The sequence below is a fragment of the Schistocerca nitens genome, chromosome 2 (assembly GCF_023898315.1).
Source record: "Schistocerca nitens isolate TAMUIC-IGC-003100 chromosome 2, iqSchNite1.1, whole genome shotgun sequence".
Taxonomy (NCBI): Eukaryota; Metazoa; Arthropoda; class Insecta; order Orthoptera; family Acrididae; genus Schistocerca; species Schistocerca nitens.
Genome location: NC_064615.1, coordinates 831,860,838 through 831,879,107, shown reverse-complemented (window position 1 = coordinate 831,879,107; position 18,270 = coordinate 831,860,838). Strand labels below are relative to the sequence as shown.

Sequence of the window (18,270 nt, the reverse complement as noted above, 5' to 3'; positions counted from 1 at the left end):
AGAGATTGTACATGAAAGAGAACGATGCTCTTACTACTGTACCTTCAAAATACGCTCTTGTTTTTGTTTGCTGTAATTTCAATCACTATGCAATTTACAAGGGCAATTATACATGGTATCTTTGGTAATGGGACTTAATGTATTGACTGTAGTGGTTGACAGTGGGCCTTTCTTTAAAGTAATTGTTATGAACAATGAAATGTGGTGCGTGCTTTGTTGCACTACCATCAACGAATATCTGTTAGTGGTTGGGAAAAACCCACCTCAGAGCATATTGCTATAAAGAGGCTTAGGCTATGCATGTGCATGTGTGCAAGGAGCGAAGACAGACAATCCAAACCTCTTTTCAGAAAGCTCATGATGTTTCTAACAAAAACTGCTACAAAAAATATTACCTGTGGGTAGAATGGTGCAATTACAGGACCTGTAACTTCATCTTCTCTCTCAAGCTGCACAAGAACATTCACAGATGAACCTGTATGTATCCTGTCCTTGTCTTGTACCTCATATCCCAGTTCAATATTGGGATAACGATTACAGAAGCGTGCAACATCTGCCATTTGTTGATCTGTAAGTTGCAGCAGCTTAGTGCGGTCTTCATCTTCAAGTTCCATAATATCAAACACTGTTTCCACACCCTGAAATATAATTGACACACAATTATCACATAACTGCAGCTAATTATTTCTTTTCCACATGATGGGTATGTATTTATCAACAGAGAGATATTTTGAAAGAGAATAGCTACAATACTGCAAGGAATGCATGCAATATAATTTCCATCAGAAATATTTTTAGAACTGAAAGAAATCCAAATGTAAAAATACATAATATAGTGTCAGAACTATAGGGGTGCAGGGAAATAGCTTGCACAGATTTCTGACAGTTTTAGATAAGCTGTTCTAAAACAAGTGAAGAACAAATGAAACTACCTTCTCAGTACATCGCTTGATGATTTCAGGAGTAAAGTGTGGCAACTGCTTTAGATATGAGTCTTTGCTCCACATGGCTTGCGTCACCATCTGTGCCAGCTCCATAGCAGCAACAGCAGGAGACAGCCAACCATTTGAGCTCAGTACATCAACACAGGCCTGGATGAGTCGGATCGCCTTCCCCAAAATCACCTCAGTGTCTCCTTGCAGTTCAGCTCCAAGCTGCAATCGGGAAAGGTGTGCCTGGAGCATCAGGTTTGTCTTCACGTGTGGATCATTGAACCGAGCTCCTGAAAGCAAATTAAGTGTGTAAGTCACATTTTACAAAATCATGGCATATTTCACAAGGTCAGTAATAAAATGTGATGTTAAATGGAGCAAATTGTCCATATTAATAGTAAGACATAATTATTCTCCTGACAATTGAAATAATGGAAGGAGTAAAGGTAACAAACTCACTGTTGACATGTAGTAAATAAAACTGGACAAATTGGTAAGATTTCAGACAAACTCTTTCTTGAGTGCTACTACAGTCTAATTCATGAATGACTGCGGTTCATGCAGGTCGAGACATGAACAGGAACTGCAGTGTTGCCGGTTCCAAGCGGCAGTTGCGGTAGCATGCATACACATGTTTTGTACTTAAAGAAAGTACTTATCCTGCAATTTGTCTCTTGCTTGCTTATGTAGAATTTGTCACATAGCACCACCAACAGCGGTGACAACTCACAATAATGCAACAAAGATTCACTAAATAACTCGCTATGATCACATTTAATGTTCATACTGGTCACAGCATTCACAGCAGAGCACTTGGACTGAAATATCATTGGCTGTCAGTGAATGTATGGCTCAGATGTGCAGAACAAGTCTAAATTCTACCGCCACTGTTCGTTACTCCAACTATAACACACACACACACACACACACACACACACACACACACACACACACACACACACACAGATAAAGGCCTTTCTGGCCAAAAGCTTACTTGTTTGACACTCTTTTGGTTGTGTCCATCCACAGCATCTCCGCTATATGGTGAGTAGTTATCTATTCTTTTCATAATATTGTCATCATTCCATACTGGACTTGCCATTGTTTAAAACTTTTCACTCACTTGCACAGCTGAGAAGCCCCCACACAGATAATTCACAATGGCACATTGAAGGTGTTAAGTCAACTAATGCAGTCAACAAATTGTGTCTAGGTTAATTAACATCACACATGTAAAAAATTTCTTTCACTGTGATGGACACCATATACGATCTCCATATTTCATTGTTTCCAATTTATAAATGTGGAATTCCATTTTCTCACTTCCATGGAGAATATCCCTTGACTGGGTCATGTTTTTCTATCTTACATCAGACCTTTTTAAACAAGAAGAAGCAGAGAAAGGCTGACTGACACAGAGTTAAAATCACACTGAATTTGTAGTTATCAAAATTTGAGGCAGATGCGTAATCAGGAAAAGCTGAAACACAAAATATAGAAGGGGAAAATGTGCTGGTGCTGGAGGGAAAGCCAAGTCTGCAAAAATCTCTGGATAAGGACGGACAAGGTGCAAGATAGGTGCCAGAGAAGTAACAACTCTTTTAAGAGATGAAAATTAGCAGAAAGCAGGAGGGTATTTCGAAAGATCTATAGAGGCATCTACAATACCATGGAAGATGAGTGGGAATGAAGGATGAAAGATGACCTGCACCAGAAATTTGGAAATACACAAATTGGCCGAAAATTAGGACACTAGAGGCTACAGTGGTTTGGCTGCATCCTTCAAGCTTATACACACATCCCATATTGAATTATCCATTCTCAACCTGTTGGAAAATGCCCAAGGGGAATCCAAGAACGCGAGGGAAGAGTTGAGTATCCCCCCCCCCCCCCCCAAAATCATCAGTCCCTGACTGATTTGATGTAGACTGCCACAAACTCCTCTCCTGTGCCAACCTTTTCCATATCTGAGTAGCTATTTCAACCTATGTCCATCATTATTTGCTAGATGTATTCCGATCTCTGATGTCCTCTATACTTTTTACCCTCTACAACTCCCTCTACTACCATGGAAGTTGTTTCCTGATGACTTAACAAGGTACTATCATCCTGTTCCTCCTTCTTGTCAGTGCTTTCCATATATTCCTTTCTTCGTCTATACTGTGGAGGAGCTCCTCACTTCTTACCTTGTCAGCCCACCTCAATTTTCCTGAGAAGTAGTACCACATCTAATGCCTCAATTCTCTTTCATTCTGGTTTTTCAACAGTCCTTGTTTCACTAACATACAATGCTGTGCCCCAAATGTAAATTCTCAGAAATTTCTTCCTCAAATTAAGACCTACCATTGCTACTAGTAGACTTCTTTTGGCCATGAATATATTCTTTGCAGTGCTAGTCTGATTTCTATGTCCTCCTTGCTCCTTCCAACACGAGTTATTTTGCTGCCTAGGTAGCCTATATCTTAACTTCACCTACTTTTTGATCCCCAATTCTGATGTTAAGTTTCTCACTGTTCTCACTTCCACTACTTCTCATAACTTTTATGTTTTTTCAATTTACTCTCAATCCACATTCTGCACTCATTAGACTTTTACATTACATTCAACACATCCCACAATTCTTCTTCATTTTCACTAAGGATAGCAATTTCATCGGTGAATCTTATCACTGATATCGTTCCACCTTGAATTTTAATCCTGTTCTTGATACTTTCTTTTATTTCCATCATTGTTTCTTCGCTGTACAGATTGAACGCTAGAGGAGAAAAATATCATCCCTGTCTTACACCCTTTGTAATGAGAGTGCTTCGTTCTTGGTCTTCCAATCTTATTGCTCTGTTGCTTCTAGCACATATTGCGTATTACCGTCTTTTCCTATGGCTTAGCACTATTTTCTTCTTCAAACATCTTGCACTATTTTACATTGTTGAACATTTTTTCATGTTGACAAATCCTATCAAAGTCTCTTGATTTTTCTTCAGTCATGTTTCCATTATCAATCGCAACGTCAGAACTTTCTAAAGCCAAACTGATCATCATGTAACAGAACTTCAATTTTCTTTTCCATTCTTCTGTTTATTATTATTGTCAGCAATTTAGATGCACAAGCTGTTTAGCTGATTGTTTGGTAATTCTCACACTTGTTGGATCTTGCTGTCTTCAGCATTGTGTGGATGATGTGTCTCCAAAAGTTTGATGGTATATCACATCTCATACATTCTACATATTAACATGACTAATCATTTTATTGTCACTTCTGCCATAGATTTTAGAAATTCTGATGGAATGTTATCTATCCCTTCTGCCTTATTTTATTTTAAGTCATCCAAAATTCTTTTGAATTATCACTCTAATACTGGATCTCCTGTCTCTTCCCTGTTGACTCCTGGACTCCTGTTTCTTCGTCTAACACATAATCGGACAAGTCCTCCCCCTTATAAAGGCCTCCAATGTACTCTTTCCACCTATCTGCTCACTCCTCTGCATTTAATAGTGAAATTTCCATTGCACTCTTAATGTTGCTGCCCTTGTTTTTAACCCCTGAGCAAGTTTGCCTATGTAAATATTTTTCACCATTCCATTGTTGCTTTACAATTGCAACCTAATACCTATTCCTTCATTATTGGTTTCAGCTAACATAGTGATTTGGTGTGTTGTCATACATCCAAGTGAACATCAGCAATATAGAATAAATAGTTAGCTAGGTAAGGAAAAATTTGCGATCTGTGCAAGAAAATGACCCACAATGAGGCAGCTGACTATAAGATAATTAGTAATCGAATAAGCGGTTGGCTGGGGTCTCATGCAGTGTTCAATGCTTCAAGTGGTTCCATTACTGTGGGGTAATGTATATGGTAACAGAGTAATATAAAGAAAGTTTATTTTAAACAATGGGAAATCCAGGATGGAATGTAACAATATTATGAAAAGGAAGTTGCCACTCAGGATGTAGCGCAGATGCTGAATCGCATTTGCGTGTGTGTGTGTGTGTGTGTGTGTGTGTGTGTGTGGGGGGGGGGGGGGGGTGTCTATTTTTGACGAAGCCCATAAAGAAAGCATTTCTTAAAATGTGTATAGAGCATGTTGCACACCTGCTCATTATGAAAAAGGTGCACCCGCTCAAGGGTTACTTTCACTGAAGATTATTTTGACTTTTCTATAAGCTGAGTCGGTCTTTCCTACAATCATTTCTTTTTTGATTTCTCCACAATTGTCATGTAGCCATTTCCCCTTACCTTCCCTGCAATTACTATTTATTTCATTCCTAAGTAACTTGTAGTTAGCTTCCATGTGTTCCTACGTTTTCCTTTCCTTTTTAGAGATGTCCACTTCTCTTCATCTGAACTACCTACTGAGTTATTTATTTTTGAAATATCTATAGCCTAAAGAAATTCATGGCTGTCTCCTCATTCTTTAATACTTCCGTATCCCACTTCTGGGCACACTGATTCTTCCTAACAGTCTCTTAAATTTCAATCTACTCTACATCATTACTAAATTGTGTCTACATCTGTTCCTGCATGTGACGTAATCTAATTGGAGTCTTTCTGTATCTCCCTGCCTATTCCAAGTATACTTCCTCCTCCTCCTGTGATTCTTGAAAATACACTCCTGGAAATTGAAATAAGAACACCGTGAATTCATTGTCCCAGGAAGGGGAAACTTTATTGACACATTCCTGGGGTCAGATACATCACATGATCACACTGACAGAACCACAGGCACATAGACACAGGCAACAGAGCATGCACAATGTCGGCACTAGTACAGTGTATATCCACCTTTTGCAGCAATGCAGGCTGCTATTCTCCCATGGAGACGATCATAGAGATGCTGGATGTAGTCCTGTGGAACGGCTTGCCATGCCATTTCCACCTGGCGCCTCAGTTGGACCAGCGTTCGTGCTGGACGTGCAGACCGCGTGAGACGACGCTTCATCCAGTCCCAAACATGCTCAATGGGGGACAGATCCGGAGATCTTGCTGGCCAGGGTAGTTGACTTACACCTTCTAGAGCACGTTGGGTGGCACGGGATACATGCGGACGTGCATTGTCCTGTTGGAACAGCAAGTTCCCTTGCCGGTCTAGGAATGGTAGAACGATGGGTTCGATGACGGTTTGGATGTACCGTGCACTATTCAGTGTCCCCTCGACGATCACCAGTGGTGTACGGCCAGTGTAGGAGATCGCTCCCCACACCATGATGCCGGGTGTTGGCCCTGTGTGCCTCGATCGTATGCAGTCCTGATTGTGGCACTCACCTGCATGGCGCCAAACACGCATACGACCATCATTGGCACCAAGGCAGAAGCGACTCTCATCGCTGAAGACGACACGTCTCCATTCGTCCCTCCATTCACGCCTGTTGCGACACAACTGGAGGCGGGCTGCACGATGTTGGGGCGTGAGCGGAAGACGGCCTAACGGTGTGCGGGACCGTAGCCCAGCTTCATGGAGACGGTTGCGAATGGTCCTCGCCGATACCCCAGGAGCAACAGTGTCCCTAATTTGCTGGGAAGTGGCGGTGCGGTCCCCTACGGCACTGCGTAGGATCCTACGGTCTTGGCGTGCATCCGTGCGTCGCTGCGGTCCGGTCCCAGGTCGACGGGCACGTGCACCTTCCGCCGACCACTGGCGACAACATCGATGTACTGTGGAGACCTCACGCCCCACGTGTTGAGCAATTCGGCGGTACGTCCCCCCGGCCTCCCGCATGCCCACTATACGCCCTCGCTCAAAGTCCGTCAACTGCACATACGGTTCACGACCACGCTGTCGCGGCATGCTACCAGTGTTAAAGACTGCGATGGAGCTCCGTATGCCACGGCAAACTGGCTGACACTGACGGCGGCGGTGCACAAATGCTGCGCAGCTAGCGCCATTCGACGGCCAACACCGCGGTTCCTGGTGTGTCCGCTGTGCCGTGCGTGTGATCATTGCTTGTACAGCCCTCTCGCAGTGTCCGGAGCAAGTATGGTGGGTCTGACACACCGGTGTCAATGTGTTCTTTTTTCCATTTCCAGGAGTGTAGTATTCACTGTCACTAGTTGAAGTTTATTTAAAACTCAATTAGGCTCTCTCTTCTACTCCTTCCCCTACAATTGCATTCTAATCTCACTTGACTGTTAAATTTTCATCTCCCTGTATGTGCTAAATTATCTATTCAGTACCATCATATACTTTCTCTATAGTTTCATCTTCTACTTGTGATGTTGGCATGCATATCTGAACTATTGTTGAGGGTGTTGGTTTGCTGTTGATTCAGATGAGAGTGATCCTATCACTGTACTGTTCGTAGCAACTCTCTCCCTGCCCTACCTTCCTATTAATAATTAATCCTATTCCCATTATACCATTTTCTGCTTTGTCTGCCATCCGTTTCACTTCACTGACTCCCACTGTATCTATACTGAGCCTTACCATTTCCCTTTTCAGATTTTCTAGCTTCCCTACCACATTCAAACTTGTGACAATCCATGCCCGAACTGTATAACATGACATTACCCTTTCGTTGTTTATTTAATCTTTTCCTCATGGTCACCTCCCCCTTGGCAGGCCACTCCCTGACATCCAAATGGGAACTAGTCCAGAATTTTCTGCCAATGGAGAGAGCATCACAACACTTTTTCAGTTACAGGTCACGTATCTTGTGAATTACATTGCGTGTCTTTAATGCAGAGGTTTCCACTGCCTTCCGTGTCCTCGTGCCATTGTGCATTGCTGATTCTTCCATCTTTTAGGGGTAGTTTCCCAACCTATGGGCAAAAGAGTGCCCTGAATTTTCGAACACTCCCTTCGCCCTCTTTGACAAGCATGGCTTCTTATGTCAGACATGTTGATGATTTTTATTTAAAACTTAAGCATCGGCGAGATCTGAACCAGGCAAGCAGGACATTTTGACCTGATCGAGTATTAACAATCCTTAAACAAGTGGAACCAACAACGGTGGAATAGGAAGCTAAACTCTCACAATGATGGACTACCATTTACAGTAGAAATCTCCTCTGGTGTGACTTACTGATCTTTTTTTATTGTGCTTTTTGCAGTATGTTCTTTTATAATTTTTTATAGTGTGCTTCTTTCATTTTGTAGTGTGGTTATTTCTTTTCTGCTGTAGGCATTAAAAGGCCCATTGATGCAATAAATAATAATGATGATGGTGACAAGGAAGAGAAGGAAACTGAATATATCACTATGAGAGACTTATTTTTGACAATTATGTTACTAAATAAAAACAACACAAAGAAAAAATAATTTCTATGATATTACAATACACAACTATACCATATGGTACAAGCCAATAAGTCAAAGTTTGCCAAGGTAATCCCATTCCTGATGTCCAGGCGGACCTTCAATGAATCCTCAGAACCTTAGGCGCCCTACAAAACCTTTCACCTGACTAAGTAGAACTGATACTGTACAGTCAATTATTATACCAAGGATTATTATTATTAATATGCCTACTACTGTTACAATCATTACTTATATCCTTCTGAAGCATCTGTAAACACTCCACTCTTTAAGCAATGACTTTCAATCATGTCTGTTCTGTCACCTTCTTTATTAAGATAGATTAATACATAAAAATAGTATGATCTCACCTTGAGGCAGTTTATTTGGAAGGCGCTGGGCAAGATTCTTCAGTAGTGCATCCTCTTTGTGGCGTACAGGGACATCTTCATATTCTGCTGCAGAGGAGATAATCTCCAGCAGACCACGGATTTTGGTCTTATTATTCAAGGACAAACTGAACAATTCAATAGTTGTGTAATTAATGTAATAATATGCAGCAATCATACCCAGATTCAGAGGTAAACAATCCATTTCATCTTCAATGCTAATGCATTTTGACTGTTCCAAATCATTCAGTGTATTCTCTACAAGCTCTGATAAATGGTCAGACAGATGCCTATGAGTTACACCTTGCAAGTTATAGTAGTTTGGGTTCTGTGTTAGCCTACGGTATAAGAAAGTCCATGTTAAGTAGTCAACTGCATCTTGTTTGTTTTCAATTGTTTTTGTAACAATCTCAGCATTGAAATGGTCATGGAGACGATGATCAAGATGACTCTCAACTGGTAGTGATTCATTCAAAAATTTCTTAAAGAAATCTTTCTTGGAACTCTGACACATGAGAATGCACTTTGCGTCATCATCTTCCAATGGTCTATTTGCCCGTCCAACCATTTGCAATACATCTGTAATGGGATAATCTTCATATGCATGTATCTTTCCATTGTAAAACTGAGTGTCCATAATGACCACTAAATGTGCAGCAATATTCACACCCCAGCATAGATTTTTTGTGACTACTGCCACCTGTATTGCACCTGAGTCAAACAATTGTTCAACAAGCCTATGGTCTCCAGGAGTAAGGCCTTCGTGTATGTATGCTACACCTTGTGATAATGTTTCACGAAGTGTTTTATCCTGCATGCGATCTAAAAATGGTTTGATATCTTCTTCCTCTGCATGGAAAAATCTATTTGGTTGTCCTTCGGCAGCTGTGAAAGTTAGGAGGTCAATAGCTGTCAAGCGAGCTTGTTTCCTGGTTGGTACAAACACAATAACAGGTTTGTGAGGACTGTGTTTCAAAATAGCATTGTACACTGGTTTTGCCATCGCGATAAGTCTCGAGGCATTGTGTGTAATATTGAAACCCTGCACGTGAAGTTCCAGAGGTACTGGTCTAACGGATGGATGGAAATTGAATGTTGCATTTGCATTACATCCAAGCCACTGAGCAACATCTCTTGCATCTGCTAAGGAAGCTGACAATGCTACAATCCTGATTTGTTTTTCTATCTGAGATGATATGTACCGCATACGAGAACACACTACTTCCAAAGTTGGTCCATCTTCACCACCAATCAACTGAAGCTCATCGACAATAAATAATTGTATATTTTGCACATTTTTTCGCTGCTTCCATCGCCTTGATAGAACGTCCCATTTTTCTGCTGTACACACAATTATCTGTCCTTTTGCCAGGAGTTTTAAGTCAGTCCCAGTTTCTCCTGTAAGTAATACAACCTTTTTACCAAGTGACATACCAAATTTTTGTTGCCACTCCTGAAACACTAGTTCTGCTAAAGCTTCTTTTGGTACCAGATACACACATCGGCCATCTGAATTCTGTGATAATAGTCTCAGAACTGCAAATTCTGCGATTGTTGTTTTTCCAGAACCTGTAGGAGCTCCAATGAAGATATTATCATCACTATTATAAACAGCATTGAAGACTTGGGTCTGAATTGGATTAAATTGTGGAAATCTGTCAGAATATAATGATTCAAACACATTGTTCCTGAGAGCAGATACAGGCAATGGCTGCAGGTCAAGAAGCTCTGTAGGTGGCAAGTTCTTTTCTGGCAAAATCAAATGCCTGAAAGAGACGGGAAGTTGTGTTTCAGCTCCAATCCACCTATCTGAGACAATTCGTAAGAAATACTGCGGTGGCAGAGGTTCAAATACTGGTACAAAAAATTTTACGAGATGCTCATCAGTTGAATATTTTGATTTCAAAAGAAAATATTCGTGATGAAGAATGACTTCAGAATCAACATCTTCAACAAGAATCCAAAATGCTTCTGATGCACCATGCAGCTTCTCGTCCCACTGGAAATCTGGAGTAATTGTCAATTCAACTCGAAGAGTAGATCGGGTAATAGGTTGAATGTGAGTGGATAGCTCAAGTTTTGGGAATTGGTGTACATATTTGTGAATGGTTTTTCCCAGCTTTGGAACTCTGATGAGTTCTCCTATTTCATTTGGTCCCAGGTCATACAATCTGAAAATAAAAAATAAAGCTTCTATGTAACGTGATTATGAAACATGTACTATATACTTGACAATATTATGAAAAAGATACCATTGCTAGTCACCACATGCAGGAGATGTTCACTCACATACAGGCACAACGAAAAGGCAGCTATACATGTGTGCTTTCAGCCAAAAGGACTTCTTCAATGTAGAAAACACTCATGCAGGTCCAAATCACACACGCATGACCACTGTATATTGTCACTGAGGCCGGTAGGCCTCAATGGCCAGAAACAGTGGCCATATGTGTGAGTTGTGCTTGCTTGAATGTGTGTGTGTTTTCTGCATTAGAAGAAGGTCTTTTGGCCATTTTGACCATAAGCTCATGTGTATAACAGTCTTTTTGTTGTTCTGTCTGTGGCCCAATATCTCCTCTATATGGTGAGTGGCAATCTATTACTTCCTAATACTATTTTTATTCTATCCTGGCTTTTCCACTGATTTATACTATATATTATTCACATAAAATACATAACCACTACAGAATATAAATCACCAGATTATTAGGTTATCCAAGTTTGTTTGAAAGCTTAAAAAAATTAGGTAATTAGGATGTCTTATACTGATGGCGACAACACATTACTGGGAGAAATCACAATGACAGTTCTGCACATTTCGATCAAGGGCTCATTTGCTTTCTTGCTCATGTTGATTATCTACTGTTTTATTTGAATCAGAAGGTAGAATTAGTTCTTTTTGCGGAAGATGTGAATATTGGTGTCAACAGAGAAAAGAGGAAACAATTTTGTCATTCAATTTATTATTTCGTTTTGCACAAATGGCGTCACTTTGAATTCTGGAAAAAATAGCTTGTCCTGTTCTGTACTGTAAATAATACCACACCTTTTATGGATGCAGTGTACAAACAAATAATAATAAATACAGTACAAAGTTCTAAGCTTCAGATGCGCAGGAAAAACCATTAGCAGGCCTGCTGTAACATTTATGTTCAGCCAACACTATCCCAAGGATAATAGCCAACACTGGAGATGCAAAAATCAGCAAGTTAACAAATTTTGCACATTTTGATTCACTGATGTCCTATAGGATGAAAATATTATTTTAACTCCTCACTTAGGCAAAAGGTATTCACTGCACAAAGGAAAGTAATTGGAATTGTGTACGGGTCCACATACACACATCGTGCAGGCACCTGTTTGAACAACTGAGTACATTAACCACAGTCTCACAGTACACTTATTCAGAGATGAGATTTGTCGCCAATAATCCAGAGCAGTTTGAGGGTAATATAGATATTCACGAATACAATATGGGAAACAAAACGGTCTGTATTTCCTTCTTCTGAATCTAACTTTGACACAAAGCAAGCAAATACAGTCTTTCACTATCTGGCTACAGAAATAGAAGTGTGATAGACAGCTGAAGTGTTTTCAGATGTAGAAAATATTCATTAACCAATCCATTTTACACAGTACATGAATTCTTGAACAGACTGAGAAGTCAATCACAAATCTACACACACTTAACACAAAGAAAACTATTTAAAACACTGCTGAGAAGACATTATTAGGGCTTTAAAGTAAGACTGATTTGCACGCTATACAATGCATTTTAATAGTGAAGCAAACTTAAATTTCTTCGAAAGCAATAGGTTTACAGTTCAATACCTTTCTTGTGATGATGATGATTATTTATGGCAGAGGGCGCTAAACAGCTAGGTCAACAGCGCCTTTGCATTAATGTTATACCGAAGATTTTTCACGATCTATGGAAGGAGATAATTAAATGGAAAACTACATTTGATTCCACCACAGAAAATGTAAAACAACCCCAAAAAGATGAGGTTCATAAAAGCCCGTAATAAAACCCCAGCGAGACACAATGGGATAACTAAATAAAATCATGGAGAAAATACCTGTAAGGATGCTGTTAGAAAAAGAACAAAAAACAATGGCTAGATGATGACAGAAATAATACGTGATCCAGTCACTTTGTGATGCATTAAGATCTCACACCAAGTAGTTTTGGAAGAATTCCGGACACCACACAAAATTTTAAGACACAAATGACACTCGCCTCCTTATCAGTCAAAATAGAGGGAAGACTCAGTTCAGCCCTCAGATCATCATATAAAACACACTCAGTTAACAGATGTCGTACTGACAGCTATGTCCCGCATCTCTGACATACTGGGGGCTCCTCCCGACGTAAGAGGAAGCCAGGTGTCAGTGGACAAGCCAGGTGTCAGTGGACAATGTCCCACTCTAAGATGAGTAAGTCCTACTTCTTCACACCGTCGCGAGCAGAAGGAGGTGATCCATGGTCGCACTGAAGTCTTGATGGAAGGTAGTTTATTGTTCCTCACTTCTAACCCACCAACATATGGTCTTCCTAGTCACAAATGAAGTGACAGCCTGCAGAGGGACTGAACAGCGGGCAGCAGGAGGAAGAGAGCAAGCCTCCTTAGCAGCAGCATCATCGAGTTTGTTTCCCTGGATGCACATGTGCCCTGGAACCCAGCAAAAAGTGATTTCCTTGTTTTGCCTGTGCAAGAGGAGGAGAGCGTCCTGCACTTGTTGAACCATCCGATCTACTGGGTACATCTGTCCAACAGCGAGAACGGCACTTTGAGAATTGGAGCAGATGATAAATTTTTTGTCACGGCGCCGTCTCATCTGTTCCACTGCCCTCAGGACAGCAAACAATTCCGCGTAATAAACTGAAAACTGCTCTGGGAGCCCTATCCTGAGGACAGTGTTGGGGAACACAACAGAACAACAGGAAACATCTCCCTGCTTAGAACCATCCGTGTAGACGGTAATAAAATCTGGGTGGCAAAGTAAAATTTCATTAAATTTAATTTTAAAAACATGGTCTGGGGTACAATGCTTCTTGTAAGCAGTCAGTTCTAAAAGCAATCTAGGCCTTGCTAGTAACCAGGGGGATGCTCTACTCCACCCCTGGCTTTGGACCTTAATGCCCCCCACCTGTAATAATTCAAGACTCTCCCTTGCACGGATCCCAAATGGCCGTCTTGCTTGTGGTCGATGATAGAACAGCCGTTCCACTGGCAGCTGAACAATGTAACTGGATGCTGGCGATGTAGGAACAGACAATGACCTATTTTCTTGGCATACCACGAGAAGAAGATGTTGAATAGACAGCGGAGGCTCACCAGCATCTGCACACAAACTAAGAACAGGGCTCGTGCGATAGGCCCCTGTTGACAGCCTAATACCATCGTGGTGAACTGCATCCAGCATTTTAAGGTATGAAGGCCTTGCTGACCCATACATCTGCCATCCGTATTCAAGGCGGGGTCCCATGAAGGCCTTATAAAGTTGTAGCAGATGCGCTCTGTCAGCTCCCCAAGACCTATGACTGACACATTTAAGGATGTTTAAGGCCTTGAGACATCTCAATTTCAGTTCTTTAATGTGTGGCAACCATGTTAATTTCTCATCAAAGATAAGACCCAGATACATCACCTTTTCCTTAAAAGTGAGATCTGTGTCCCACAGTTTTAAAATGGGCAAATTAAACAGACAGCGGAAACGATTAAAAGCAACACAAACTGTTTTATCTAATGAGAATTTAAAACCTGTGGTGCGAGAGCATTCCTCCAACCGCCTGATCATCAGTTGCAATTGTCGAGTAGCCGTGGTGAGGCTGGAGGATGCACAAAAGATGGAGAAGTTGTCCACAAATAAGGAACATAGTACTGGACGTCGCACTGTGGTTGTAATGCTATTGATTTCGATAGTGAAAGCCGTGACTCTTTAAGACACTCCCTTGAGGGACAGCATTCTCCTGCTTAAAATCATCAGACAAGACATTCCCAACCCTGTATGTAAAATATCTGTCCGAGAGAAAGGACTGTATGAAGGTCGGTAGACGTCCACGGAATCCCCACTGATGGAGCTGTGACAAAATATTATGCCTCCGGGTAGAGTCGTAGGCCTTTTCCAAATCGAAGAAAACACTGATAAGGTGTTGCTTATGAAGGAAAGCTTGTTGAATAGCAGCTTCGAGCAGGGTCACGTTATTGAGAGTGGAGCGATACCTCCTGAACCCACATGGGAGGGATTGAGTAAGGACCTGGTTTCCAGAACCCACACAAAACACCGATTGACCATACACTCCAGTGTCTTTCCTACACAGCTTGTCAGGCTAATACTACAATAACTACCAGGGTCTCTCCGATCCTTTCCTGGTTATAAAATTGAGATTAAAATAGATTCCTTCCACGAGTTGGGAAAGTCACCAGTTATCCAAATTTTATTGAAGAGCTGAAGGAGGACTTCATTCGACCATCAGTCCAACTATTGTAACATGCTGTAGGTTATCAGGTCATTTCCAGGGGTCGTATCACAAGCAACTGACAATGCAGAATCCAGCTCCCACAGGCTGGTTGTACTCTTCCATGCTGGTGGAATGGAAATCAAGATCAGTCTTCTCCTGTGCCTCCCGATATTGACGGAAGGTGGGATCCTGGCTGGAAGCGGCCGAATGGTTTTATACGAGTCAGCCATTATCTGAGCTATATCCGTTGTCGATGTTACGAGAGACCCCTGTATTCGTACAGCTGCTATTGGCAGTCGAGAGTTGTGCCGTAAGATCCTCCTAATGGCTTCCCATAGTTTAGATGCAGGTGTGGACCTATTGATGGAGTTCAGGAACTCTTTCCAAGACCTCTGCTTACTCTCCTGAATTATTCTCCTCGCCTTGGCACGTGCTATTCGAAAGTTTGCAAGATTCTCACCTGTAGGGCATCAATTGAATCTGCACATTGCTGCCCTCCTGTTCCTAATTGCAAAGCAACACTCATTATTCCACCAAGGGACAGGTCGCCTTCTCGGCACTTTCACAGACTTTGGGATGGATGCATCAGCAGCATTGTGAATCACAGCTGTAATGTGATCCACCCAGTCTTGGATACCGTCACATTGCTTGAAAACAGCAAACTACTTGTAAAGCATCCAGTTAGCCTTCTTGAATAACCATCTCTGTGGCTTTCTTTCAGGATCTGTTACATCAGGCAGATGGATCCAGACTGGGAAATGGTCACTACCATGGTCATCATCCACTGCCCACTGAGCAGTGTCCCCAAGAGAAAGTGAGCAGGAGGAGAGGTCTATGGCTGTAGACGAACCTGCAGCAGTGCTAAAATGTGTGGCTTGACCCATGTTCAGCAGTATAAGATCTGTTGTGTGTAGCATATCCTCAAGTACCCGAGTCTTGGGGCATGTGGTGTTAGAACCCCATAGTGCACTGTGTGCATTGAAGTCCCCCAAAAGGAGAACGGGTCGGGGTAGTTCATTAAGATGAGTGAGGACCCCACTATCAAGTGGCTCATGGGGTGGTAAGTACACAGAGCTCACTGTGATGTCAACATGGACCACTATCCGAACAGCAACCACTTGTAGTGTTGTTGTTAAGGGAATAGGTGAGGAGAGAAAAGTCCTTTACGAACACTGCAAACTCACCTTTTGCCCTGTCACCAGTAAGGTCGTCGTTTCTATAAAGGTGATAACCTCCAGGTACAGGTGTGTCAGTCTCTTTAAAATGAGTCTCTTGAAGGCAGGGGCAAAAGGGTCTGTCCTGTGCAAGGAGTCTCAGTTCTGCCTGATGGGTCCTGTATCCATTTATATTCCATCAAAGTGTGGGAGCCATTTCGTCAATGTGGTCTTGATTTACCCCTGTCTTTGTGCCAAGGTGGTGAGGCGCTTGTAGAGTGAGGTGGGGTTTTGGGGCTGGCTGGGTCTGGTGATGAGGCATCAAAATCCATGAAGTCCTCATCATCAGTCAGACGTGCCAGAATGACATCTGATGGAGCCCGGATCAGCTTTCGACCTGAATGTTGGGATCCTTTCCCTGCACCCTTTCCCAGCAAGGATGAGGGGGAAAGGCGGCGGTGAGAGCCACTTTTCTTCAAAGAAACTGGGTGTTGAGGGACACACTGCTTTTGGGGTTCACTGTGGAAGCATTACTGGCATTTTCAATTGTAGCTGTTTGAATTGCTACGTATTTCAGTTTACTTCGGCACATACAGGTGCAAGTACAGGTGCTAGAGATGGATAGGGAACATTGGAGGTCGTGTCAGTCGAAGCATTGAACTTACTAAATGGTGTCTGCACCGACGAAGCATAAGAAGTGGCAAAGACGGGGTTTCATCCCCTGATAGTCCTTTTTGGCTTCTGTGTATGGGATCCACTTGGTCACTTTGATTTCCTGAATTTTGCGGTCCTCTGCAAAAACAGGGCCGGCTCGGCTCCAGACCGGGTGGCTTCCAGAGCAGTTAATACAAACTCCTGAAAATGGACAGTCCGTCCCAGCTTCATGGGCTGCCTTTCCATACTTCCCACAAGTCGCTTCGCCTCTGCAACTCATTGTTGCATGGCCAAAATGTTGGCATTTGAAGCATCGCATAGGGTTAGGTACATAGGGCCGAACCCTAAGTCGGAGGAAACCTGCCATGATGTGTTCAGATAGCGTTGGAGAATTGAAGGTCACAATAAAAGTGGCAGTCTTCTCAGTCTCTCCATTGTTCTTGTGTGTCCTTTGTTCCACATCTATGATCCCCTGTGGTGCCCATTCTTGTCTCAGTTCAGCAATGTCTATATCCATAATATCACTGCAGGTTGCCACACCTTCGCTGGAGTTAAGGGAGTTATGAAACTCAACAATGATGTCATACTCACTCAATTTCAGTGACTTCTTAAGGAGTCTCACTCAATTTCAGTGACTTCTTAAGGAGTCCCACCTGCTTTGCCCGGTTAGTCTCAACAAGTGAGGAACCATTGTGCAACCGCTTAATAGATTTTAGCGTACCAGCCAGCCCTTCTAAGCCTTTATGGATAAAGAAGGGGGACACTTTTTCAAATGTCCCCTCCTACCTCTTAATCACTACAAAGACATTATGATTCATGACTCATTGAGCCCCGTTACTGACAATAAGTTGATTATCAGAAGGACTAGCCTCCCTCATACTTTTTGATGAATGAGTGTGAGAACTCCTAGGCAGTACACCCTTCCCGCTGGGAGGAGAAGATTTCGAGGGATCCAGCTCGGTCCCACGAGCAGCTAGGAAAATAAGGGTCCACTCAGACAGAGCCCTGTGTGCCTAAGTAAGCCTTATACAACTGAGGTGCAGCAGGTTCCCAAAAGGTTGCCCGCTAACGACTGATCCACCTCAACAACCATGCATGTCATCAGTGTGCAGCACACCTTGAGACTGAGGTTTTTTTTTTTTTACAGAAGTTTATTCCATCCTCGCGATCCAGGCAGTCAAGCCAAGATCCCCATTCCCTGTGACACACAACCTTCCACCACCGCACTGCACGTTGGTCACTGAAGCATGCGCAGAGCTTACGGTGACAGAGGACTGGCAGCACTTACCAGTCCCCAGCTCAGGAACCCTGGGATCACCAAGCCCGTACCCAGCAAATGAATGCTGAGCCCCTGGGGGCAATAGCTTTCTGCCAGAGATGAAATGGCACATTCACTTTTCTAAGAACTACCAGACACGTGATAGGCACCTATCATTTTGATTTTG

At 42.4% G+C, this 18,270-nt stretch overlaps 1 protein-coding gene across 1 annotated transcript in view; it reads right to left on the bottom strand.

Moving 5' to 3' along the window:
* LOC126237098 (putative U5 small nuclear ribonucleoprotein 200 kDa helicase) overlaps window positions 1–18,270 on the bottom strand; it is a 117,233-nt gene that overhangs the window by 9,190 nt on the left and 89,773 nt on the right. The window contains exons 22-24 of the mRNA XM_049946906.1: window positions 8,534–10,722; window positions 933–1,222; window positions 396–638 (exon numbers count right to left, since the gene is read on the bottom strand). Coding sequence (XP_049802863.1) covers window positions 396–638; window positions 933–1,222; window positions 8,534–10,722 — 2,722 coding nt within the window. The remainder of the gene's footprint in view (window positions 1–395; window positions 639–932; window positions 1,223–8,533; window positions 10,723–18,270) is intronic.